The 25,462-nt window shown below is 42.6% G+C and overlaps 1 protein-coding gene across 4 annotated transcripts in view; it reads left to right on the top strand.

Moving 5' to 3' along the window:
* The window catches only part of Nckap5 (NCK associated protein 5), an 888,867-nt gene that overhangs the window by 273,057 nt on the left and 590,348 nt on the right, over positions 1–25,462 (top strand). For 3 of the 4 annotated variants that reach the window (XM_060371848.1, XM_060371850.1, XM_060371846.1), the window contains exon 3: positions 15,654–15,727. The exons of the other annotated variant lie outside the window; for it this stretch is intronic. In XM_060371848.1, the coding sequence (XP_060227831.1) occupies positions 15,654–15,727 (74 nt within the window). The remainder of the gene's footprint in view (positions 1–15,653; positions 15,728–25,462) is intronic. 4 annotated transcript variants of the gene reach the window in all.

Here is a 25,462-nt window from a genome sequence, read left to right as displayed (position 1 = left end):
GTAAAGACTATTAAGTCTTTCTTTTTGTATTTAAACTCTTACAGGCATTTGGGGTGCTTTTAGTTTAGTGGTTCTGAAAATGAGTACCTTGAGCACAGAGCCTGAGCATCCTCGTCCCCTGAGGACATGTCAGAATGCAAATGCTCATGTCTGTCTTCTAACACTGAATCAGGGCTCTGGGGGCAAGATGCAATCTGTTTCAACAAGCCTTCCAGGTGAGTCCTGGGACTCACTGTCTAAGGCACTCTGGCATCTGATCTGGACACCCTTCCTCATCCTAAGAGGAAGGCAGCAGAGCTCTGAGGCCAAAGGTCCCCGCGATTGAGCGGATCCCAGGGTCTGATCCCAGTACAGATACTCAGATGCAGTTTGTGTGAGACTTTTCCCAGTGAGCATCGAATACCGTGGGGAAAGGTAAGCTTCAACTTTTTTAGGGGGACTTGAAAGACTTGCTTTCTGCGAACTACCCCATCTGATGTCATTACCTGAACTCTGGGCTTGGGTTTCTCATCTGTAAAACAGAGATGGAAACTCATTTTAGTGGCAGGAAACAAAAAGTGCATTTTATGACGGAGGATTGAAGAGAAAGTGTTATGTAAAATGTAAACTACAAATTACCTTCCTCTTCCTCGCAGCTAATTCCCAAGCACCGTGTCTTTCCTGAACCTGTGTCTAAGTGGCAGTGGGACACTGCTGTCAGAGCAAGCCTCCCTGTAAACTGCTGTGGTGATCTCTTCTAGCTACAGGCTGCTGTCTTTGCCACTATCCTTTGCATGCCCTACTAAAATTTTCACCAACTTAACCGCTGGTGTGTTTAAAGATTAGAAGGACTGTATTTAATCAAACCTATTGAATTTTCTCTTAATCCTGACATGTAAAAAGGCTCCACGGAAATGGGGACTTAGGGGCTAATCCTCACTTTACGCACTGACTTATGAGATACAGTAGCAGATTTATATTTTTGAAAAATTATTAAACACACAAGCAAATTTTAGGGGAACCATTTGTGTGTGTGTGTGTGTGTGTGTGTGTGTTGTGTGTGTGGGGGAGTCAATTATAAAAACACAGACCTTTAAAGCTTTTATGAATTAGGTTTGATACTGGCCTTAGACAAGGTGTACCGTTGAGAAGACATTGGCTATAGTGACTGGTGTAAGGAAAAGGTTTTGCTTTGGAACTGGGACTAGCGCTGGGGTTACTTTTTGGTTGCTGTGTGATAATAATGAGAGTCAAACATGATGTCTTTGTTCAGGCCTTTGTGCTGAGGTTGAGGCAGAGCACAGATATGGTCATGTTAAAAAGAAGATAGGTACTTTCGTAGCCAGCCCCACAGGAAACCAGACGCTTCCATGAGCAGAAGCCAGGCGTGTCCTGTAGCCCCAGCCCCAACTCCTTCTGATTTCCATCCTGTGGCTCATCTTTTCTTTGTAAGAGATCGGTGCAGCACTCAGATAGGAAGTTTGCTCTCAGCCTCAGAACATCTTTGACTTTTTCGTTCACTGAAGATGTCCCTAAAAACTCCAGCTGTTCTGTACTTGATGCTCACAGAAAGCAGAAATACAACCCTGGATTCTCCAGCAACAGTATGCAGTGCAGTGCTCTTTGGGCCTCTGGGACAACATGGAGGTGCATAAGATGTACCAGCAGCGTCTCCGAGTTTCTTACTGCCTGTCATTCATAGCTGACAATGAGAAGACAGGAAGTGAATCTTTAAAACTGCTTTATTCCGAGAGCTGGCATTCTGAGTAAATAGGATTAACATCACTAACCCAGTCTTCTATTTCCTCTCTAACCAGAAGATTTTGTAGGGAGAGTAGGGCTGGGACGTACAATCGCTGATTCTGGAAATGGGACTGGGCTGGCCTCTGGTCAGAACATGTCTGAGACTTACTGTGCCTGCGCCTCTCTCTCCTGTGCTTTGACCGTTCCCTGGATGTCTGGGCCCATGAAATTCTGAGTCTAGTTAGTGTCTTCTGGTATCATTTTGTACTTCTCTGGGGCCTGGGAGGAGTTAAGTCAGAACAAACCAACCATTAGCAGCTCCATGTGGAGCTGGCAATGACAAGTGCATGCCTATTCCTTTCTGCAGGACGGAGCACAGGGGCGCCTCTGTCACACAGAATGTGAAGTGTCTGTTGCTTTCCAAAGCTGCAACCTCCACAGTACCCAGTGGAGTGGGCAGGTATAAACCCTGGCTGTAACTGAGCTTCACCAGGTCGCAGGACTGTCCCATCGAAACCCCCAGGAACTGAGCTTAAGATATGAGGGAGAGTGTGGGTAGACAGTGAACTACCCTGCGGGAGGCTGATGCTGACTGGGGCCTTCCGAGTGAAGCCGTGCAGACTTTAACTCCTTCATTTTGTCCCTGTTTCTGGGTCGATGACCAGGCTTCTGGAAAGAAATTCATGGGTAAAGGATGAGCAAAATTACCTCCTGGCCATAGGACTGTTCAGTGGCATGACAGTTTACAGCTGAACTGGTGCAGTTTACCCAGGACATGTCCAGTGCGAGCCCTGGGAGAGTCATGCTGCCGGCCTTGAGCAAACAAGGATGGCTTACAGCTCAAGTGGCCAGGTGGCCTTCAGGGCCTAATTCCCCTATTTCCCAGTGACAAGCAAACACAGCCTTTAGTTAGTGGGGACCAAGCCTGTAAATGCAACTGTTACAAAGAGTCTTGGAAGCTGATTTGTGGGAAATCTCCCTTCTCTCCAACCTGTCTGTCTGGGCTGGCTGGGACAGAGGGACAGAGCCGCAGTCATAGCATTTCAGAGATTTCAAGATATCAAGAGAGGTTTGCCTTTGTTTTGTTTGCCTAGTTGTGTCTTTGCATAACAATGAGAGGCTAATTTGACTCTCCTGTTGGAGATGGTTGAAACAGTCTAGTCCCCCAAACAGACCGGCATTTCTAGCTCTTGGCAACCATACAGATGTCTACCAGAGCCTGAGAAACCTAGGCTGTTTGGTCCCCCAGAAACAAGTAACAATATCGGTAGCCAAATTAGGGTCACCTGAAGTTTACCTCAATCTCCAGCCCTTTAGTTTCAGAAATGAGAGCTCTTTCCATGCTAACTAGCCTTATTCTTGTGTATGATTCCTTATTGCAGCTAATTTAATTTTGCATGAAAAGCCCTGATAACTAATTATGTGACATTTGCATATTCTGAACAAATCCCCCCAAATATTTGCATAAATTTCCTGATGTTCCCCATGATTCTTTAACAACCCTCATCACAGGAAAACTGCCTTCCTAAATTGATTTAGCACATCTGCTGTGTCTGAATGTGGCTGATTTCCGTGTGTAGTGGGAGAGGAGGGCAGAGGGCTGGGTAGGTAAATGCCAGTCTGAGAGGACTGTGTAAGATGTTGCTCTAAGTATGAATATTTAAGAGCTGAGCTGCTGTGACTGGTGAAAGTTCCCTGTGGCTGTCCTGACGCAAAGCCTAGGCAGAGCCTGTGTGGGTCCTCAGTGCACAGACAGCCCTTTCAGGGAATGGGGTGAGCAGCTTGTGGGGCCTTGCAAAGAGATGTACACAGAAAGCAACAGCAGCGATGGGACTGGTGAGATGGCTCAGCCATGCCTGAGCGCCTGGGTAGCCCACTTGGTAGTCAGAGAGAACTGACAAACACAGGTTATCCTCTGACTCCATATGTATGCTCCGGCACATGCGTGCCCTCACACGCATGAACAATGGTCATGACATTAAAAAAAAAAAAAGTGTGACAAAGGGAAAATGCTAGTCCAGATGGACCTGTGTAGTAATGCCCTAGATCCTGCTGTTTTGATCATCTTCAGCCTTGGGCATCAGAAGCAAAGACTTAGGCCACACAGAGCTGTAGCTGTTCTGAAAACAAGATTTTAAAAACTAAACGTTGCATACTGTGTTGCTAATTGGTGTTGGGAATGCTGGGACTTATCTGTAGCCTTGAATGGGTTGTGACTTGCAAGGGGCAGGGGCTGTTTGGGCACAGGGAAGGAAGGGATGCAGGGAAGGTGGATGCTTGTGAGCTTGGCATTACCTGATGTGCTTTTCAAGCACAGATATCAAGGGCCCTCCATATCCAGACATAGGTGTTTGAGGGGAGAGGAAATTCCAGAGAGTCAGGCACAGTTCTAACAAGTTTTCTGGGGATGGTAAGTGTTGGCCAGGGAGCACCCTGGGAGAGCCAATGGAGCTGACCCTGACAATTAGAAGAATGCTCTTTTGAAGCCGGCATATAGCTGAGGCTGAGGGCACCGTTTTCATCAGGCATGGCGGGAGAAGACAGGCAGAGGCCAGATGGTGGTAGGAATGAACCCATGTGTTCCAGCATCACCTTCATTCTGGGGAAGGCTTGGCACCTAGATGAGGGCTCTAGGTACAAGATCTCCTTCAGAAAGTTGTGCACGACAGTATTTCCACCTCAGTTCACCGGTAGGAGAGAGTCCAGATTCCTACAAATCCTATCACAAATTTAATTCATCTTGTCCTTCAGCAGCTAAAAAACTCCCTTCCTTCTGAGTCAGAGAGACTTCTCACAGTCAGAGCAAAATGGTTTTCTAATTGCCTTTCAAACAGGGGAGCTGGGCTATTTACTCCTAGTGGCATCAGCCCTCCAGGGAACAGCCAATAAAAGCTCTTTTTAATCAGAGGAGTGGTAATCACTTCAGACCACACGACACTTGGGGCTCTTCTAAGGATAATCTTAAATTGGTCCACATGTAACAAGCCACAGAGTTCAGGGAAGAAGATGCTGGGACAATCATGTTTATCTTTGGTCTCCTTTGGGTAGAGGAAAGTGCTTGGCGCCGGGCATCCATGTAATGTGGGGGGTGGATGCAGGGTGGTCTTGCATTAGCTCTGCATTTACCAAGCACGGTCTCCTGAAGTTTAATGAGGTCAGAGTTACCTGGAGCACTTTTGTAAAAACACATGTTTCTTGGCTCCTCCACCTCTGAAGACAGGTGGGGGGCTGAATAAAACACTAAGTATTCTTGTTTCTAACAAGTTTGCCAGTGATATTTATGAGGCATCTGTATCCTAAGCCCTTTGTGTCGGAAGAAGCCATGCTAGCATCACCCTGTATGGTGGTCATTTGATTCTCCTGGAAGCTACTTGGTCCTCAACCTCGGATGTCATTCCCAGGAAGTTAAGCAGAAGGAGAAAAGTTTCAGAGGCATGGCCAGGACTCCACAGCTGTGCTTGTCTTTGACAGAGCTGGCTGAGCCTGTAAGTTAGAATGAAGGCTGTTCTGAGGAAACAGTACTCAATACTTCAATGGGGTCTGTTCTGGTGGCAAAGAGACCATTACTAAAGGTTCTCTCTCTCTCTCTCTCTCTCTCTCTCTCTCTCTCTCTCTCTGACTGTCCAATTTCTGATGCTCATTTGCATTGTCAAAGTCTAAGGCAAAGGTCACATGGTGGTTAATGCTGATGTCAACTTAGCAAGTATAAAATCAATAGGAGACAAACCTGTGGCATGTCTGTGAGGGACTGTCTACACACACACATGCACACACACACACACACACACACATACTCACACACACACAATTTAATCAGAAAAAGGACAGACTTTTAGGTTATTCTTGACACCTAATCCCAAGAACCTAGGAGCATGTTGAACTGTAACCAAACCCAAACCTTTGTAGAATGATTGTTTCTGGACATATTTGCATTGCCACTCATCTTCTGGAGAGTACAATGATAAGGAATAAGGCTAATGATGAAATAGTCCTTGTTCTCTAAGCCAGTGATCTGCAGAGAGGTCTCTTCAGAGCAGGAGACAGCCGCTCTGGCTCCAGGAACACTCACTGAATCAGATTGCTTACTCTGCTGAATAATTAAGAACCCCTAATAGGAGCAATTCAGTACTGTCGTCCCTAGGGGGCGCAGTAATCCAGGATCTGTGTGTGTGGAGGGGGATTAAACTGACTTCAGGGCGAACAATGAGTATCACTCTTAGTTAGCAGTTTCTGCTAAAGTCTTATTGCAGACAGTGGGATTGCAAAGATTTTATATCTTGCTTTGTTTAAGAAAACAAAACAAAACAAACAAACAAACAAACAAACCGAGTCTGGCTTCACTACAGTGGAGGATAGGTTTGGGGAGTCCTGGGAGATAAACTTAGAAGATAACTGGCTATAGTTTGAGGGACAGTGATAACAAGAAGCTTAAGGGCCATGGTCAGTGGTAGTGAGGGAATGGGGTTTGTCATCCCGTATTCACATGAACAGAATGTCTGCGGAACCGCAGTACAGCCATGCAATGGCCCCGTTGCTCATTTCCAGCCTGCTCTGATGTACTATTGGCATTTATATTTGTCCTTGAACTTTCCATAGACAAATTAGTCCACACAGAGTGGCTGGGCTCCCAAAGTAGGCTTTCCAATTATAGAAAGCTCTGTAAGTGCTTCCATCAAGATGAGATGAGGACTCTGGTAACAGCGCCATTTATTTCCTTCTGGTGACTTTTTTGTACATACAGTCTGCCATGGTGAGAAATGACATGCTATTGACTTGCAAAACTCATTAATCCACTCATTCATTTATTTAATCACCTCTGGATGACTGATGGTCTACGTGCTATAGAGGATTCCGGCACGCACAGAGGTGAAGGCCGCTGAGCTTGGCTGAGTGGGAGCACACAGAGAGGCACCCGCTCGCGGTTACGGTCCGCACTTCCAGAAGGTAGCCTAGCATCTGGTGTCTGGACTGCTGGTGGGAAAATAAGTCAGTGGGATTTCCTACGAGAAAGTGAAAGAGGACCTAGAGTAGAGTCTTGCTTCTGATACGGGGAGAGCACGGGGGACAGAAAAGACTTAGGATCTCAGAGAGAGAGGGCGGAGGCTGCTGGAAAATATCAGAGCGAGAGAACCTGATTGCAAACATCAGGTGCAGCAGAAACCAGCCAGAAGATCCAGACCGAAGGGCAGCGTGAGGGCTCGTCCTGCAGAGGTCCTCCATGGCTTGGACAGAGGCTGCAGTGACAAGCTGTGAGCAGCAGCGTGCTTGTGATTGCTTGAATGGGAAAAAATTAGAGGCAGCAAGTAGAGGGATAATGAAGGCAGGACTAACCTGCCAAAGCGGGGGCTCCTGAATTGATTTGTTTGTAGTGTTTAACACACAAAGGCCTCCTTGGAAGAATGTGTATTGGAACACATTCCAGTGAATGTTGAGCTAACGTGTGTGTGTTTGTATGCATGTGTATATAAACGTATGTGGTGTGTGCACGCGTAGGTGACTGTGTATGCAGTGTGCATGTGTGTGCACCTGTAATCGTGCATTCAGCCATTGGTGCAGGTGTGGAGGCCAGATGTCTATGCTGAGTGTCTTCTTTTCTCACTCCCCACCTTGTGGTTTGAGACAGGCTCTCTTACTGATGCTGGCCCGTGTCATTTTGGCTCATTTGGATGGGCTGCAAGCCCTCAGGATCCACTTGTCTCCACTACCAGCACTGAGATTATGGGAGTGCTCTGTCAGGCCTGGCCTTCTCTACGGGTACTGGGATTAAAACTCAGGCCTCATGCTATGCAGCAGGCACCTTGCCTACTGAGCCATCTCTCTACCCCACATTCCTCTCGCTTACCTGGCTGTGACTATGTTCATCCATGCATTCCCAAGATGGGGATGTTTAGTATTTTAACTTTGCTGTACAGATGTACCTTTCCATTAAGATGATAAAATATTTTTGTTCAAGGGAAATATCTCTTGTTACAGTATTAGTCATTTCCTAAGTGTGGAAATTCTTGCCTCTACAAAGTTTCCATTGCCTCTAACATCTGGCTTCCTTGTGGTTGCCTCTCTGCCCGGAGGTGGATTGGGAATTCCATTGGCAGGATCTCACACACTCTGCAGCCTTAAATTATGCTAATTGAAATAGGGAGATTGTGGGGACCACTTTTGGAGTTCTGTAAGCTTTAACAGACAGTTACATCTTGAACTCCACTCCAAGTAAGTGATACCTAAGAGCTTCACATTTGTGAGGATCCCGTTCTAATGGGCCTTCCTCAGAACTGACCTATTTCAGATAATGACCCGTTTCATCAAATGCTCCTTACACAGATACACAACAACACCAGTGTATCTAAACTTTTAATCCATTCAGTGCCTCATACTGACTGATCTAACATGTTAGAATTAAGTGAAAGGCAAACTTACTGAAATACATCTTTAAAATGATTCAAATTTGCATAAGTTTTAGCCAAGGAACAGATGTCTCTTTAATGCTCTACCTTTGAAAAATTTAAAAACCATATTATAGAAATCCAACTTGCTGTAACATGATTCTCCTTGCCTCTTTAATCCTTACTTTAGCAAAATGTTTTCGTCAGAACACCAGCAAGGGCAAAGAGAAAGGAGGCTATTGTGGTCTAAGATTATATAGAGAGAATTGTTTCACTGAAGGATTTTTAATCTCATCGTCTAAAATGGAGCAACAGTTTCCTCTTTGTGGACTGTGTCTTCATTTTGACAGCTAATATTCAGCACTCTAACTGTGTATTGTAGCCCGCAGCATTTAAACTGTAGAAAGAGAAACACAAACAGAGGACATTGAGTTCGCTTGAGGTGTTGTCCTATCCTGCTCAGTTTTTAAAATCTTCTATTTATTTTTTTTTTATTCCTGTAGTTTTCCGATCATCCCGAATATCTTGGCTCTCTTTTACTCAATGCGATTGTGTGTACAAGGTCGAGGGTACCTGACCATGGCCTATGTATATAGACTAAAATTATCCTGCAGGACAAACTCCAATATGTCAGAGGACACAAGTAGTGTTATAGATATCAAATAAAAATCACAAACCAAAATTTATGACTAATCACTCACACACACAAATACAGACACATGTGTGCACACATACATGTCACAGGTCAGTGACATGTACATTTGTCCTACATGGACACACCATGGTCAGTACAAACACACACATATCACAGGCCAATGTACACATACATGTCCGATGTCAGTATACACACACACAAATGTGTACACACAACTGTCACAGGCCAGTACATATAATGACACACATTGCAGGTCAGTACACATGTGCACACACACAGGTCTTAGGCGTGCACACACATCACAGGTTAATACAGCCACAAGAAGAAATCTCTCCTTCTGATGACTTCCTATAAGTTTTCAGCTTTAGAACCAGTGCTGATCTTGATGAGACAGCGCAAGAAGTTTACTTAAGAGTTCCAAATGCTACGTTAGGTCTGATACACTAGTTCAGGTAATTACGAGGCTCAGGGTATCCCAAGGCGCCTACAGTATTTCCTCTTCCCAGAGTCACTGCTGTCTGCCCAGCCAAGGTCAGTACATCTACTGGAGCTTTGGCACAGGTTCAGCTTCTCCAGGAAACTTAACTCACAAGCTCTACAAACAGAGACATCTTGAGGCTCTGGAGGGGAGGCACCAAGGGCGGTGCGTTCAGTTTGTGAGCGATGATTTTCAAGAGGAGCGAGGCAGCAGTGCGCTGAAGAGAGCTGTGGTGTGCACTCACTGTCTAGTCCTTGCAACCCCTTCACAAGTTAAGCATCACTCATCCTTCACGAAGACAAAGAGGCTAAGGCACAGAAAGGTTAAATAATTTATCCCAGAGAATGCAGCTAGTGAGATCAAAATCAGGATTTGAGCCTGAGTCTCTGAGTCAGATGTTTGTCCTGACTGTTTCGTTTGTTAGGGTTTATTTTCGTTACAGGTATGTTTGGACTGCGTGTATGCATGTAATACTTGATGCCTGCATAATGCTCATGGAGACTAGAAGAGGATGTCAGGTCTTTGGGAAGTGCTGTTGCCAGTGGTTGTGAGGCACCATGTGGGCGCTGGGAACTGAACTCACGTCCTCTGCGAGTGCTCTTAGATACTGAGCCATCCCTCTAGTCCTCTTACTGTACTTGTCCGCTTGAACCCCCGAGGGCTGATCGTAACACCACCACTCCGTGTAGGAGCTTTAGTCTGTTTTTCAGGATGTGTGCATCCGGTCCTACCTAAGCCTGACTTCACTGGAGACCGCACTGTTGCTCTCGTTCATCTTCCTGGCTCTCACTGTCCTCTGCTCTCTGCTCCAAGCAAACGTCTGGACATTTATAGCACCTGACGTTATTGCCTTCAGTGCTCGGGCGCCCTCTCTTCTCAGCATCTTTAAATGATTCTACGGGGCTGAGGTCGATGGTGCATGCCTTTAAAATCAAGACTCAGGAGCCAAGCGGTTCTCTGTGAGTTCAAGACTAGCTAGGCCTACATAGGGAGTTTGAGGCCAGCCATTGGTACATGGAGAGACACGGTCGACAGACGGACAGACCTAGAATGAGAGAGATACAAACTCCCCCTTCTTTCATATGATTCCCGTACTCTGCCGAAGGTTTGGTTATAAGTCTTAGTATCTGCTTTGAAGCACTGCTAGGTAGAGTCTTTCAGATGCCTTCTGCAATAGACTCCTGTCATACGTTCAATGCACATCCCATCTGTCTTTCTAAATGAGGATTGATCATCTTACCCCGTGTCTGCTACCTGGGCACAGGGTCTTTTCTGAGACTGACATTCAACCAAGGACCATGTATGGATATAACCTAGAACCTCTGCTCGGATGTAGCCCGTGGTAGCTCAGTAACCAATTGGTTTCCCGTAGTAAGGGGAACAAGGACTATTTCTAACAGGAACTCAATGGCTGGCTCTTTGACCTCCCCACCCCCCAAGGGAGGAGCAGTCCTGTTAAGCCACAAAGGAGGACTTTGCAGCCAGTCCTGAAGATACCTGATAAAACAGGGTCAGATGAATGGGGAGGAGGTCCCCCCCATCAGTGCACTTGGAAAGGGGCAGGGAGGAGATGAGGGAGGGAGGGTGGGATTGGGAGGGAATGAGGGAGCAGATACAAATAAAAAAAGAAAGAAAGAGAGAGATGAAGACATGAGTTCATGATAAGACCTTTTGGTCTTAACTGCTTTTCCCTTTGTTGTGGCAAACTACCTCAAAAATAACTGAAGGGTAAAAGGGTTTGTTTTGGCTCACAGTTCAAGGGTGTGGTCCATGGTGCCAGAGGTGTCACGATAGCCGCAGTGGCAGGCATCTTGTCACGTTGCATCCACAGTCAGGGAGCAGAGATGGCTGAATACCAGTACTCAGCCTCTTTGTTCAGTCTAAATCCCAGCCCAGGGGATGGTGTCTCCGACTTTTAGGGAGTGTTCTACCACTTTAATTAATTGAATCTAGATAATTCCTCAGAGGCACGGCCAGAGCCTAACCTAATCTAGACAAGCTCCCCAGCTGTGCCTGGAGGCTTGTCTCCCAGATGACTCTAGAGCCTGCCAAGTTGACAATAAATGTTACCATCAGTTTGTCTTCATTTCTGGTCTTTTCTGTCTTCTGTTAATTTTCCCTGTAGCATGCATGGACCTGGTTGAAATAACTGTTCGTTTATTTATTTCTCCCTTGACACAAAGCAACCTCCCTGGAGGAGGGACCATCTTCTTTGCAGTGCTGTATCTGAACAGTTTGGCATGCTACTTGGCACACCACAGTGTTCAAAAGGTCACTGAATAAAAAAGGAAGAAGTGAAAGAAATGTGCTTCTGCTTGGGATAAATGTTTAGGCTTAGTTTTTCAGGTGAAAATACTTCAGACTTGATGTGTTTGATAAAGTCAAACATTTTCCAACAAGGATCTGTACTGATCAGAATGATGGAAACTGTAGGCATACATGTTGCAGCTTCCGACCACAGTGAAGATTTCTACTTTTAAATGTCATCATGAATGTTTAATTAACATATGCAGTATTGAATCTCATGAAATTTCATATTCATTTATATTTAATAATCAAATATACCTTGTCATTATTCACCCCGAAGCTGATTTTTCATGTGCGGCTTCCTTACCTCAGAAAGTCCCCCTTCTGCTTTGATGTCTCTCTCTCTCTCTCTCTCTCTCTCTCTCTCTCTCTCACACACACACACATACATACACACACACACACGTGTAGGTAAATACATATATGTGTACATCTACCATATAAATCTAGGTTATATATAGGTCAGAACATAACACTATTTTATATTGTTAACTCATTTTCTTGTTTGTATTTATATATATGTATAAGTGTGGGTATTCATATGTTACATCATACTTGTAGAGGTCAGAGGTCAACTTTTGGTACCAGTTCTCTTCTTCTACCTTGCTGAGGCATGGTGTCTCCTGTTTTTGCCACCATAAGTATTCTTTTTTTTTTTTTTTTTTTTTTTGCCTTCATATCATTGTAGGAGTGCTGGAACTACAGATGTCCACCTTTGGATCTAGAATTTTATGTGGGTTCCAGGGATTAATCTCTAGCTCTCAGGCTTATACAACAAATGCTTTAATCCACTAGTGGTCTCATGGCCCCATTTGTCTGCCTTTGCCCCATGACTCTTTTCTTGTTCTTCTTCTGTAGACTTCTTTATTCCCACTGATAACCTTTCTGTTTTAGCCCCCTTCCGTGTGTGTGTGTGTGTAACATTTTCTTCATCCTTTCATCTACTAGTGGGAATTTGTTATGATTTCATATCTTGGCAGCAATAAACATGTATATGCAAGGATCTCTTCTCTGCTTCAATTTCAAAACTCCCACTATTTTATTTATGGCAGTGGTTCTCAACCTTCCTAAAGCTGTGACCATTTCATATAGTTTCTTGTATTGTGGAGACCCCAAAACATAAAATTATTTCATTGCTACTTCTTAACTGTAATTTTTATACTATCATAAATCATAACGTATATGTATAAATCTGATATGCAGGATAACTGGTATGTGACCTGTCTTATTTAGGGCTTTATTGCTGTGAAGAGACACTATGACCATGCCAACTCTTATAAGGAAAACATTTAATTGGGGCCGACTTACAGTTCAGAGGTTTAGTCCATTACCATCATGGCAGGAGGCGTGGTGGCCTGCAGGCAGACATGGTGCTGGAGAAGGAACGGAGAGTTCTACATCTTGATCTGCAGGCAGTCAGAAAAGACTGAGCCACACTAGGTCTAGCTTGAGCATCTGAGACCTCAAAGCCTGCCCAGTGGCCACTTTCTCCAAGGCCACACCTTTTAATATGCTGCTCCTTATGGGCCGTTGGAGGTCATTTTTATTCAGACCACCGTGGGACTCCAAGGGGGGTATGACAAACAGGTTGAGACTGTTGATTTAAGGATGACTCTGTGGTCATCTGAAAAAGGCAGAGTGGTTCATCAGGCTTATGACCCGATTATCTGCTGCAGACCTGTAATAGCTAAGTAATAAATGTTTCCACAGAGACTTACCACACCCTGAAAATGCATCAGTTTTATGTGCTAAAACGTTTTTGGAAACGTAAGGCACCTGCATGTCTCCGTGGGTAGATCCAAGGTCAGGGGCTCAGGCCTGGAATCTTCTAGTGGCTTCAGCTGAACTCTTCACTGTAACCATCTTCCTATGAAGTTAATATCCCTGAAGAAGTGATAGATTATAATAGATTATGTAATTTAATAATGAATCTTTACTTCAGAGAGAGGAATATCAATATTAACCAAAGCTCCTCGTAAATCCCAAAAGGTATAGTAATAAAACAGCAGTTTCCCCCACACCTTTAATGTTGAAACCACTGAATACAATTCTGTCTCTACCCATGTACTGGAGAAGCAGAGAACTTCAGGTTAGATCTTCAAGCAGGAAAGGGGAAAATATTCACAGTGAAACAGCAGCATGTAGCATTTTACACATTTGCAAGTTACCAACTGCAACACTATCATCTATGGGCCATGTATTCAGAAATAACATTCTAAATTCTGATTTCATAGTCAATAGATTTTACTATAGGATTTTCATGTGGGAAAGGAATTTTTTATTTTTTTCAGGTAGTTTTTTAAAAGACAACTTTATTCACCCAAATGAGTTTATACATAATTTTAAAATGGCATACAAAGTACTGGGTTTGGAGCTAGCAAGATGACTCAGTGGTTAAAAACACCTTCCTTTGCAGAGACCCTGAGGTTGGCACCCACCACCTCCAACAGGGGGAGCACACTGCCCGTGACTGGTTTCAGGGGATCCACTGTTGTTCTCTGGCCCCTGCAGACACTGCGCTCACCTGCGCATACTCCTCCACACACATGCACATAACTGAAAAATAAATCTCTAACAGCCATTAAAATCACAGGGTAATGGGCTTCATTTTGGCATATCAAACACTTGTCTCGTTAGACACAGTTCTAGTTTCTCCTCCCTCACCTTCCTTCCCCAGCCCAATGTCTTTCTCTTCCTGGTTCTTTTTTCCCTACGAGCTTACTGTCATGTCACGTGTCCTGCCAGATTTCATTTCCCCTTTCCTCTTGGTCACTTCTTCCCCTCTATCTTTTTTCTAATTTAATCTCTCTCTCTCTCTCTCTCAAACACACACACACACACACACACACACACACACACACACACACACTCAAGGAAGGGAAGACCTCTATGCTGAAAACTTTAAGAGAAGAAGCATCCAAGAAGCTACTAGAAGATGGAAAGACATTTTTGTGGATTGGCAGAACTGATAACATGAAAATGTCTTACTACCAAAGTGATCTATAGGTTCAATACAGTTCCTAGCCACAGTGACAAAAGCAGAGCGGCACTGGCACAGACACAGACAGGTAGAGCAGTGTAACAGACCTGAAGCTAAACCCGCATAGCTACAGTCATGCGATATTCAACAAATGGAGGCATCATATTTTGGATAAAATACGTCCTCATTTGCATCACATCTTCATAGAACAAGAGGCCCCTTACTTTACTAAACTCACACAAACATAGCTGCAAGTCACATGTGTATATGAGTAGATGATGGAAAGTGAATGGATCCAAAGAATATGATACCCATATAAAATGTTCTACACAGTTTATTCTTACTATCCCAAGACCAGTAAAACCAAGGCCTCCAAATACACATAGTATTTCTAAGGACATGACTTCCTATGTTTTGCAGTAGGACACATGAACTCCAGTGCTTATGAGTATGAAACGCTGACATTTTTGTGAGTCAGAGGAGTTTCTCACTGAATCAAAACGCCCAAATACACTTTGGAAGTTTGCCTATAGAATCTATATCCCATGAGGTAGAGAAGTGATACCATGGGCAAATGGTGCCACGTGTGAAGCATAGAGGCTAGGCTGCAAGAACTGGGGAAGCGGGTGAAAGGATTACCTTCTGGAAAACAGTTACTGGAGAGGCAGAGATGTCGTCATAGAGCATAGTGACTGTTGCAATGAATTTCCGGGCATCTGTGTGCACTCATGAATGCCAGAAGACAACCTCAGTTATCTTCTTCAGGCTCCATCACTTTGTTTTGGGACAGGCCTGTCACCAATTCTGTGTTGGCTGACTAGCAGGATTCAGAGATCTCTCTCCATCTCCCCAGAGCCAGGCTTATGAGCACAGGCCACCACAACTGAATTTATTTCTTTAAACATGGATTCTGGGAGTTGAACCCAGGACCTCATTTACCCAGCAAACCATCTCCACAGGCTGCAATGAATTTATTTTTTAGTGGCCTTGCACTTCATGTGGTAAACTGACGAAATAAGCTAATGTCACCAGAATAAACACCTCAGTATTGTTTTGAAAACTTCAGGTGTAATTCCCGGTGAAGAAGCATGTATCTAGAGTGAGATTTTATCCCTCTTGCTGTTTGTGCAGGAATACATGGACTCTAATAAATGCATTGACCACCTGCTGACACAGCTCAGGGAGCAGCACAGAAGTCTCTGGCGGTGAGTTGACTCACACTATCTTTCTTGGCTCCGTAGCTTTGGAATTTTAAAAACTGTGTCATTTGTACAATGGTGAGCTTTGAACCCTGTCCTCGGGCATTCAAGGAAAGCATTCTAACTTGTGTGCTTAATTCTTGTAAGTAGGCTTGATCACGGAACAGGGAAGTTGATTAAATGCACCTCCTTCTACCTGGTTCCAGAACCACCTGTGTGTGCAAGATCACCAGATGTTAGGAGAAACTAGCTTTTCTGAACTGTCAGCCACAATCCCAGGGGGGTTCACGTTGCACAAACAATTGGAAACAGGGCCAGGTTTCTGAATGTTCAGTGACCAGAAATTGATTCAAAATCAAACAAGCGATGATTCTGAGGCATTTTTGGCAGCTATGCTGCAGGCCTTGCTCTGAGCACACTGCACACTTTTCAGTGTGTCAAGCTGTGCTACATGCTGAATGCTGCCTAAGACATGGCTCCGGTTCCAGGCTATCCTGTGTCCTGATTTTAGTGTCTTCATTGCACATTACATTTTTATGGTCTTAGAGAAACATGGTGGTTTCATTGCAGAGAACAAAATAAATTAATATTTTCCTACTTCCCACAGCATGGAAGCAACAAATTAATATATCCTTGGACTATATCATGATGGAATGTTTAATTTTTTAAATTGCTGTTTAAGTTGCTAACTTGAGTTTCATAAAATAATCTGCTAATTAATTTTAGCGTGTGATTAGGACAGAAATTTCAGCAGTTTCTGTAATAGCCCTAGACATACTTCTGCCTTTTTGTAGTATGCTTTTATACTAAGTAGTAGTCACAAAATTGACAATTATGAAATCAAAGTATCAACTGATAATGAAAAATGTTGAAGATGATTTGTTTCTTACAGTCAAGACTTAATTGCGTATGTAAAAATAAACATACATATCCCTCTCATTAGTTTTTAAATTGTCTTTAATCTTTTATAAATGGTATATTTATACATGTATTATATTTTATAAAATATAGCTTTAAAACAAATTTGTTTATGAGTTATTATCAGTAGAGTTTGATTTGTATATCAAATTTATACTTCTGTGTATCTAGAGGTACATAAAAATTTGGGGCAGTGAAAAAAGGCCACAGGAAGAAAATAATATAATCAAAATATATTGCTGAAATGTAAGAAATTTGAAGAGAATATATTAAAATATTTTATTTTTAAAATGAAGCCTTAACTTAGAGAATGGTATTTTACAATTAAAGCAAAGAAAACAGCTGAGACTCTGTCCTCAGGTCGACAATTTGTCCAGGGCAAGCAGGTAGGAACACCACATGGCGAACTTAGAACATGGCAGAAAGTAGATGAAAATTCTCTCCTAACTTCAGTGAACCTTCTCTTTGATAAAAAGTTGCCAGCTTTCTGGTTCTTCATGAGAGAAGGTTTTTCTGGAAAAAAAGCTTCTCTGAAATATTATTTCATGCTGAGATTTTGCTTTAGGTGGTGGGCTCTGACTCTAGGTTAGGAAAATAATCCGAGACTTTTGTCCGAACACCCGGAATGGAAATTGGTAGCATGTAAGTGAAGCATCCAAGTAATCAGTCATTCTGGGGAGCCTTGGGAGGAGATTAGAAAGGCATCTGTGATGTCGTTAGTTAGTTTTCTAGGGTCCTATGTGTGTGTCTTTTGCAGGTTCAATGATGATATTTCAGTTCCTTTTCGTACAATTGCTGTAGCTCTTGAACTTTGAAATACATTTACTAATCCATTATAATATGTTTCATACTACATGAGAATTGTCCTGTCAGCATCCCTTGTCCCAAGGGAAAAGGGGAAAGAAGCTCCTACAGTCATTTTTTATGTGCGCATTGTTACCTCTTGGATGGCAGGGCTTTCTCTGTACTAGCCTCAAAATTCAACCTACAGAAGTAGGTATAGTTTGGGATAAAGTGAGGTATAACATCTCTTTGTTCAGCTCCTCCATGATCTTTGGTCATAATAATATAAAAATCTGATTCCATCCATAAAAATACTACTGGGAGAATGTTTCAGTTGACCCATAAGTTTGTTTATTTAAAAATATTTTAATGATAATTTCACATGTACACCTAAATGTATTTTGATCACATTCACTCTTCATTCCCTTGTCTAATTCCTCCCCCAATCCATCTTTAACCTCTCCACCCCATCACAGCTCTCATCTGCTTCTTCTTTCCTGTTCCTTTTAAAAATATGTTGTATAATCCACCAAGTCCAATTTGTACTGCCCATATACTCGTGGGTGTGGGACCATCCACTGCACATGGTGGCCTGCCAGGGGCCACACCCTTAAAGGAAATTGAGTCTCCTTCTCCTGAAACCACCAGCTGTCATAGCTCCTCAGCGAGGGGTGGGAGCTCTCCAGCCCTTCCCCTCTATGTCAGAATGTTGGCTGGCTTGATCTTCTGTGGGGTTCTGTAGGTAACCGCAGCTGCTTTAGGTTCATAAGGGTGGCTGTCCTGTCATGTCCAGAACACACTGGTAATAATTAATCTGAATGGAGATATCAGTTTCTTTCATTTTTCTTTTCTTCATTTTTTAAAGTCTGTGCATATATGTGGTATGCATGCATCTATCCATGCTTTTGCTTGCACATGCCGGTGTCTCCGGTTGCTGCTAGGAACCATTGCTCTTCCACCTCATTCTTTGAGGCAGGGTCTCTGGGGCAAACCAAGAATTTGCTGACGTGTCCAGTCTCATTAAGCAGCTTACTGTGGGGCTCCCCTGTCTAAACTGTAGTTCTAGGCGGGCTGTCACACCCACCGGAATTGACATGACTTTTCTGGAGAGCCAGATCTGTGCAGTGAACCCTAACCACGGAATCAGGTCTCCAGTCCACCACTCGGTTGTTTATTAGGTAATTACAGCACTTACTAGATTTGTTTGGGGAAGATATAACCTTCGTACTTACTTGTTTTTTCTTTTTGATAAACTAAAGCTTAAGTAGAACCAGCAACTGTGTTAATAGTTGTGGTTTTTTAAATTGTATTTTTCTATAGATCTATTTGAAAGCATATTTTAAAACTTATCTATAACATGTGCAAAATTACCTTTAAACTCCTTGTATAGAATATTTTCTTTGCTCTGTCTTTCAAGAGAAATAACATACACCAACAATAGTGGTTGACTTTTGCTAAAAGAACATTTTGAGTTTAATTTGGACATTAAGTATTAAAATATAACTTATACAAATCACCATGGACTAATGGTTTGCCCTGTTTTTGAACCAGTAAAAACATGCATAGAACAGGGTTATATTTTTCTTGCCTTCCTGGGATAGCTAATAAAAATTATTGGTCTCAGGTATGGCTGAGTTAAAATCTCATTTCAGGCATGCTAAGAGCACAGAGTTTTGTGTGCAAGCTCTTCCGTTTTCTATTTGAAGCAGTAAAGCCTCAGGTATGATGTCAGAGGGTCCAATAATTCTCCCATTCTGAATAACAGTGGAAGGTGACTACCAAAGAGGAAATAGAAAAGGGTGCCATGAAAAAGAAAATGAATACCACGGATAGATTTCTACATACTATTACAGTTGATCATATTTTACAAACTGACCCTGACCTGACTGACTCAAAGTGGGAGGGTTTATCATGGTCTATGGTGACATCATAATTTTGTTTGAAGACAGCATGAGTGTCAGGATGTGGTACAGAAAGTCCTTTCTGGTGATGGTCAGGCTTTGTGAATTATTTACTCAGGAATCACATAGACTCTGCTGTGTGCAGGATCTTGAGTTAACCTTGTGTAGTGTGCATGAGCTTAACTGGAGTGTCTGAAATTAGATAAACCCTTCCTTAAGTTGTAGAGCCCTGTGCTCATTGTACCATTGACTGGTAATTGCTACAATTATCATGGGAGGGGATGGGCTCTTTATTGCGGCTCCTCATCTTATCTGATGCACTAAAGTTGTACATAAACTATGTTAAGTCAAGTTCTTGAGTATATTTAATTGGAGATTTCCAGGCCAGTGAAAGACCCTGTCTCAAACAGTGAGCTGAAGGGCACTCAAGGAATGGTACTTAACGTGGCCTCTGTGCACACATATATGTAGAGTACAGATAAACATGTTCGCAGGCATATCTACCCACAGAAAAATATTTACAAAGACTTTCCTTATCTTCATGGAGGTACTTACTAGTATTTAGATTTTACTTGTCTCATAACCATCTGCCATGACAGGAAAAAATACTGTAATCATCCTCAATGTAGCTGGGTTATTTTGGGATCCTGCTTAATGTATTATAGAAATAGTCCTGTCTTCTATCTGAGATATGAAATTACAAGGGAATTTGTGGAGCTCAAACACAGTCAACTGACAATAGCAGACATTTAAGTCCAATCTCTTTAGTACCAGCAAATCCTTTGTTAAAAGGAAAACATTTGTCATTTGTGGCTTTATATAAAGAAAAGGATAGAATCAGAATCTACAGCTAAATCTAAACCCTCCTAAATATATAATGAAGTCTTATTTTACTATGTACTAGTCTACTTGACTTTTAAAAATGGATGGGTTCAATGGCTGGCTCTTTGACCTCCCCCCTCCAGCCCCGAGGGAGGAGCAGCCTTGCTAGGCCACAGAAGAGGACATTGTAGCCAGCCCTGAAGAGACCTGATAAGCTAGGATCAGATCAAATGGAAGGGGAGGAGGACCTCCCCAATCAGTGGACTTAGAGAGGGGCAGGAAGGAGATAAGGGAGGGAGGGTGGGATTGGGAGGGAATGAGGGAGGGGGCTACAGCTGGGATACAAAATAAATAAACAGTAATTAATATAAAAATAATAAATAAAAAAAGAAAAAAATGATGGGGAGTGGAGAAATTGCTCAGCAATTAGATGAACTTACTGCTTGTACAGAGGACCTGAGTGAGGTTCCCCGTATCCACACTGGGCATCTCACAAGCACCTGTAACTCCTGCTTCAGGAGCCCCAACATACTTAATCTGGCCTCTGTGATTACTGTACTCATTTCACCGATGTGCATACACGACTCATGCCTAACCAGAATTAAAAATAAAATCCTTAAAAAAAACCACATAAAGTGTATATTCATTAATGTCAAACCACAGTCTTGATTTCTTGTGCCTTAATTTGTTCTGATTTGGAAACTTGACTTGAAGATGGAAGTGATTTTTGTATGTGATGATTTTTGTAAGCTCTACTATTTCTAATTTGGCTAAATATCAGTGATTGAGAAGAAAAATCATAATAAAGAATAGTGAAAATATCTCCTATATGTGATAAAAATCTTTATCCATTTGTAGCCTCAAATTAAGAGTTTAGAATTCATAGAGAGTTGGAAATTACAAATTGAACTCATGAATATTCATGGCATAAAATTATCCTTTCAGGCCACTTGTGAATATGTACGGAACAGCGGCAATGGCCTGGCCTCACAGCTGTGGGGATGGGAGGAGACTGAAAATGATGGGGCTTTTGTCCTCGCTTACCAAAACTAGCAAATGACCAATGCTAAGATGGAGGTTCTTATCTGTGGAAAGAAGCCTCAACATCGCTAACACTGTAGTTTATCCCTTACTGTGAGAAGCATCAGAATCAGAACTTGGGGGGGGGGGTGTAATATAGTATGTTGTATTTATGGTAATATATACTTTAACAAACTCTTTTATTCTAGTCATTTGATAATACTTAAATCTTGTGTGATGATACTATGTAATATGGATCATATAAAACTTGGAAGAATTTAGTATAAATAACTAATCAAAAATGAGTTAACAGATTTCTAATAAATCACCAGATAATATTGAAGGAATTCACTATGGATTTTATAAGTCACATTGGAGACATTAAAGCTATTATAAGAAATAAAGAGTTAAGGCTGGAATTATTCTTGCTATACAAGCAGAAGGACCTGAGTTTGGTCCCAATCACCTACATAAAAAATGGGGTATGCTGTGCTTGTGATCGCAGTCTTGGGGAGGCAGAGATAAATGGCCCTTGGGGCTCACTGAACCCCTCTTTCCAGTGAGAGATCATGTCTCAACATTTTAGGTAGACAGAAGCTGAAAAATAACTTGTGAGGTTGGTTGACCTCTCTCTTCTTCTTCTTCTTCTTCTTCTTCTTCTTCTTCTTCTTCTTCTTCTTCTTCTTCTTCTTCTTTCTCTCTCTCTCTCTCTCTCTCTCTCTCTCTCTCTCTCTCTCTCTCTCTCTTTCTCTCTCACAGAATAAGGAAGTCTGCATGACCATTATAAATTAGATGACCATCTTTAGAGAGAGCCAGATGCCCCCTATAGACTAAAGTTCACCAAGTATGCTGGTTAGTTTTTGTCAGCTTGACACCAACTAGGAGTAACCTGGGAAGAGGGAATCTCAAGTGAGAAATTACTTTCATCAGATTGTCCTGTAGGCATATTCATAGGGTATTGTCTTGATTGCTGATTGATGTGAGAGGATCACATTGTAGACAGGACACCCCTGGCTGACCCTGGATAAGATGCTCAGTCCTCATTCTGAAAGATAAACAGGATAGATATCAGAAGCAGAAGAAGACAGGGAACAGGACACCTACCACCGAGGGCCTCTGAAAGACTCTACCCAGCAGGGTATTAAAGCAAATGCTGAGACTCATAGCCAAACTTTGGGTAGAATGCAGGGAATCTTTGGAAGGGGGAGATAGAAAGACCTCGAGGGGTCTGGAGCTCCACAAGGAGAGTGACAGAACCAAAAATTCTGGTCCCAGGGATATTTTCTGAGACTGACACTTCAAACAAGGACCATGCATGGAGATAACCTAGGACCCCTGCACAGATGTAGCCCATGGCAGCTCAGTTTCCAAGTGGGTTCCCTAGTAATGGGATCAGGGACTGTCTCTGATATGAACTCAGTGGCTGGCTCTTTGATCACCTCTCCCTTAGTGGGGAGCAGCCTTACCAGGATACAGAGGAAGACACTGTAGCCAGTCCTGAATGGACCTGATAGACTAGGGTCAGATGGAAAGGGAGGAGGACCTCCACTATCATTGGACTGGGGGAGGAGCATGGGAGGAGATGAGGGAGGGAGGGCAGGATTGAGAGGGGATGAGGGAGGGGACTACAGCTGAGATTCAAAGTGAATAAATTGTAATAAATAAATAAATAAATACTCCCCCCCAAAGAAAATGAATGGTTGATTGTGAGCCTGGAAGCCAGCCAGAAAGCGTTCCTTCTCAGTCTCTGCTACTATCCCTGACTCCAGGTTCCTGCTTTGAGTTCTTGTCCCGACTTCCCGCAGTGATCAACCACATGGAAGTATAAACTAAATAAACTCTGACCCCCTGTTGGGTTGGTCGATGATTTTTAAAACAAGAGAAAATGCATCATCAAGTTCATAATCATTTAAGTATGTCAACAAGCCACTCTTGAAGCTAGAATCTTCGTTGTCATGTCACAGGCATTAGGTTGCCATGTGCATTTCATGGTGTTTAAGATAATCCTGGACTGTGACTTACCGCTTGCCAGGAACACATATATTCTGACAATCCAGTTTCCTACTCTTTACCAGAGGGCACTGACATCTTCCCCAGCTGAAGAGAACCAGTGTTTTCAGCAAACTGCACATGTTCTAAGTATAGACCGGAAATGCCAATACCTGGTCACTGCAGATATTTCATGAAAACAGACTGTGACCAACTAGATTGAGAACGACTGGGGGACATCTAGTTGTAAACGTTGAAATTACAGAATTTCTTAGGGCCCTGAGCATTGTTCACATGTGTCATTCATGTATGAGGGGGAAACATACTCAGTGTATGTCGAGGAAGATACTCAGTGTCAACCTCGAGCCTCCATGACCAACATACACACACATCTCATTCATACGTATGCAAAAACTAGCCCCCATCCGATCATATCTTAGGAAATGGTATAGTAGTTTAGATATCCAAATTTATAACATATAAAATGAATCTTCTTCCATATATTTCACCCTAATGATAATGGGCTAGATGGCTTGAAGGTGAGACATAATGAGTGTGATGAGTCTAAATTGTTGACAAAAATTTTTTGTCAAGAAAGCAAGAACCAATCTGTCTCTCTCTTTCTTTCTCTGTGTGTATATGTGTGTGTGTGTATGTGTGTGTTTGTATTTGTTTGTGTGTATGTGTGTGTTTGTATTTGTTTGTGTGTGTATGTGTGTGTTTGTATTTGTTTGTGTGTGTGTGTGTGTGTGTGTGTACATCTCAGCCAGTAGTCCTTAGATGCTGTCAGTCTTGTTCTTTGAGACAGGCTCCCTCACTGGCCTGGAAATGCACAATTGGGCTGTGCTGTTAAGCCAGTGAGCCCCAGGGATTTACTGGTCTCCACTTCTGTAGAGCTGAGGTTACAGATGCATGTGCCACGCCCGGCCTTTTAACATAGCTTCTGGCGATTATTGACTGAGTCGTCTCCCCAGACTGAAACTCTAGGGTGTTTTGTTTTTTTGTTTTGTTTTGTTTTGTTTCCCCATCCTCATCCTTCAGAAGGGCAGCTGAAGCCTCAATAACTAATTTCAAGAATCTATAAAATATTGATCACAAACTGTTTGCCTTGGGAAAGTATTTAACTGCTGCTTCTCGTGGGGCACAGTTCCTGCACTGCCAGAAAAAGTTCAGCACTTAATTGAACAACAGGTCTAGAACCTGTTAGAAGATCCCTGAGGCTTCTCCCTTACAGGCAGCAGATGATTTTTTGTTTGGTTTTTGTTTTCAAGACAGGGTTTCTCTGTGTAGCCTTGGCTGTCCTGGGCTTGCTTTGTAGACCAGGCTGGCCTCGAACTCATGGAGATCTTCCTGCCTCTGCCTCCCTGAGTGCTGGATCACAGACGTGCACCGCCACACTTGCCTCATCAAATTTTAACATGTCCAAAATTCTTGAAAAGTAGAAGTTCTACTTTCCTTTTTGTTTAACTGTGATCCTTATTCTAAAAGAAAAGAATATTTAAAATTAATATAAATTGCTTCCATTCTCTGGATTCAGATGCTTTCCCAAAGCGAATGAAGACTGAAATAAAATGACCCCCATTCCGATATTCATCCGCTCTTTGTACCTGCGATATGTGTTTATACTTTCCAACAGAATATTTGGCATCCATACCTCTAAAGCAGTTACTTCGAGGAAAGAATTATTTCCCTGACACAGCAGAACTCCGTGTTTGGGCCCTCTAAGAAGGTAAAGGCCTTTGTCTTCAAGCTTCATGACCAGAGTTCTAACTCTGGGACCCACACAGTGCAGGGAGAATTCTGATTCCCATAATTTGTCTTCAAACGTACATAGGTACATAATGGTACACACAGAGACACACACAAACACACACAGAGTATGTGAAAGTGATTTCTTAAAAAAAATGCTTTTACATTAAAATTTTTTAAATGTAAAATAAAATTTGAAAATAACTTTTAAAGTTATTATAAAATATTTATTTAGTATCTGTATATATGCATGGGTGTGTGTCTTTCTGTCTCTGTGTCTAAAATAATATTAAAATTGTCTGTTGGAAGCAATGAGAAGAAGCATCTTTGTAATACCTTATTGAAAAAGTGGGCTTGGAGTTGGACAGCTACAAACAAAAGCTGATCCATGTGGCATCAGGCCCTGACTCTCCCAGAGTCTGAGGTTTTCAGCCCATGTGTCTTGGCATTCAGGATATTATTATTCAATCTCTTCAAGAGTTAGTGTGCCTCTTTGCTCGTGGGGTTAATTGATGTATACTAAGGAGACGTGAGTATTAAACGCCTTGCCGCTGCTATA

Source organism: Meriones unguiculatus, chromosome 18 (genome assembly GCF_030254825.1).
Source record: "Meriones unguiculatus strain TT.TT164.6M chromosome 18, Bangor_MerUng_6.1, whole genome shotgun sequence".
Classification (NCBI taxonomy): domain Eukaryota; kingdom Metazoa; phylum Chordata; class Mammalia; order Rodentia; family Muridae; genus Meriones; species Meriones unguiculatus.
The sequence above is the reverse complement of the archived record's forward strand: the minus strand, read 5'-3'. Positions and strand labels throughout refer to the sequence as shown.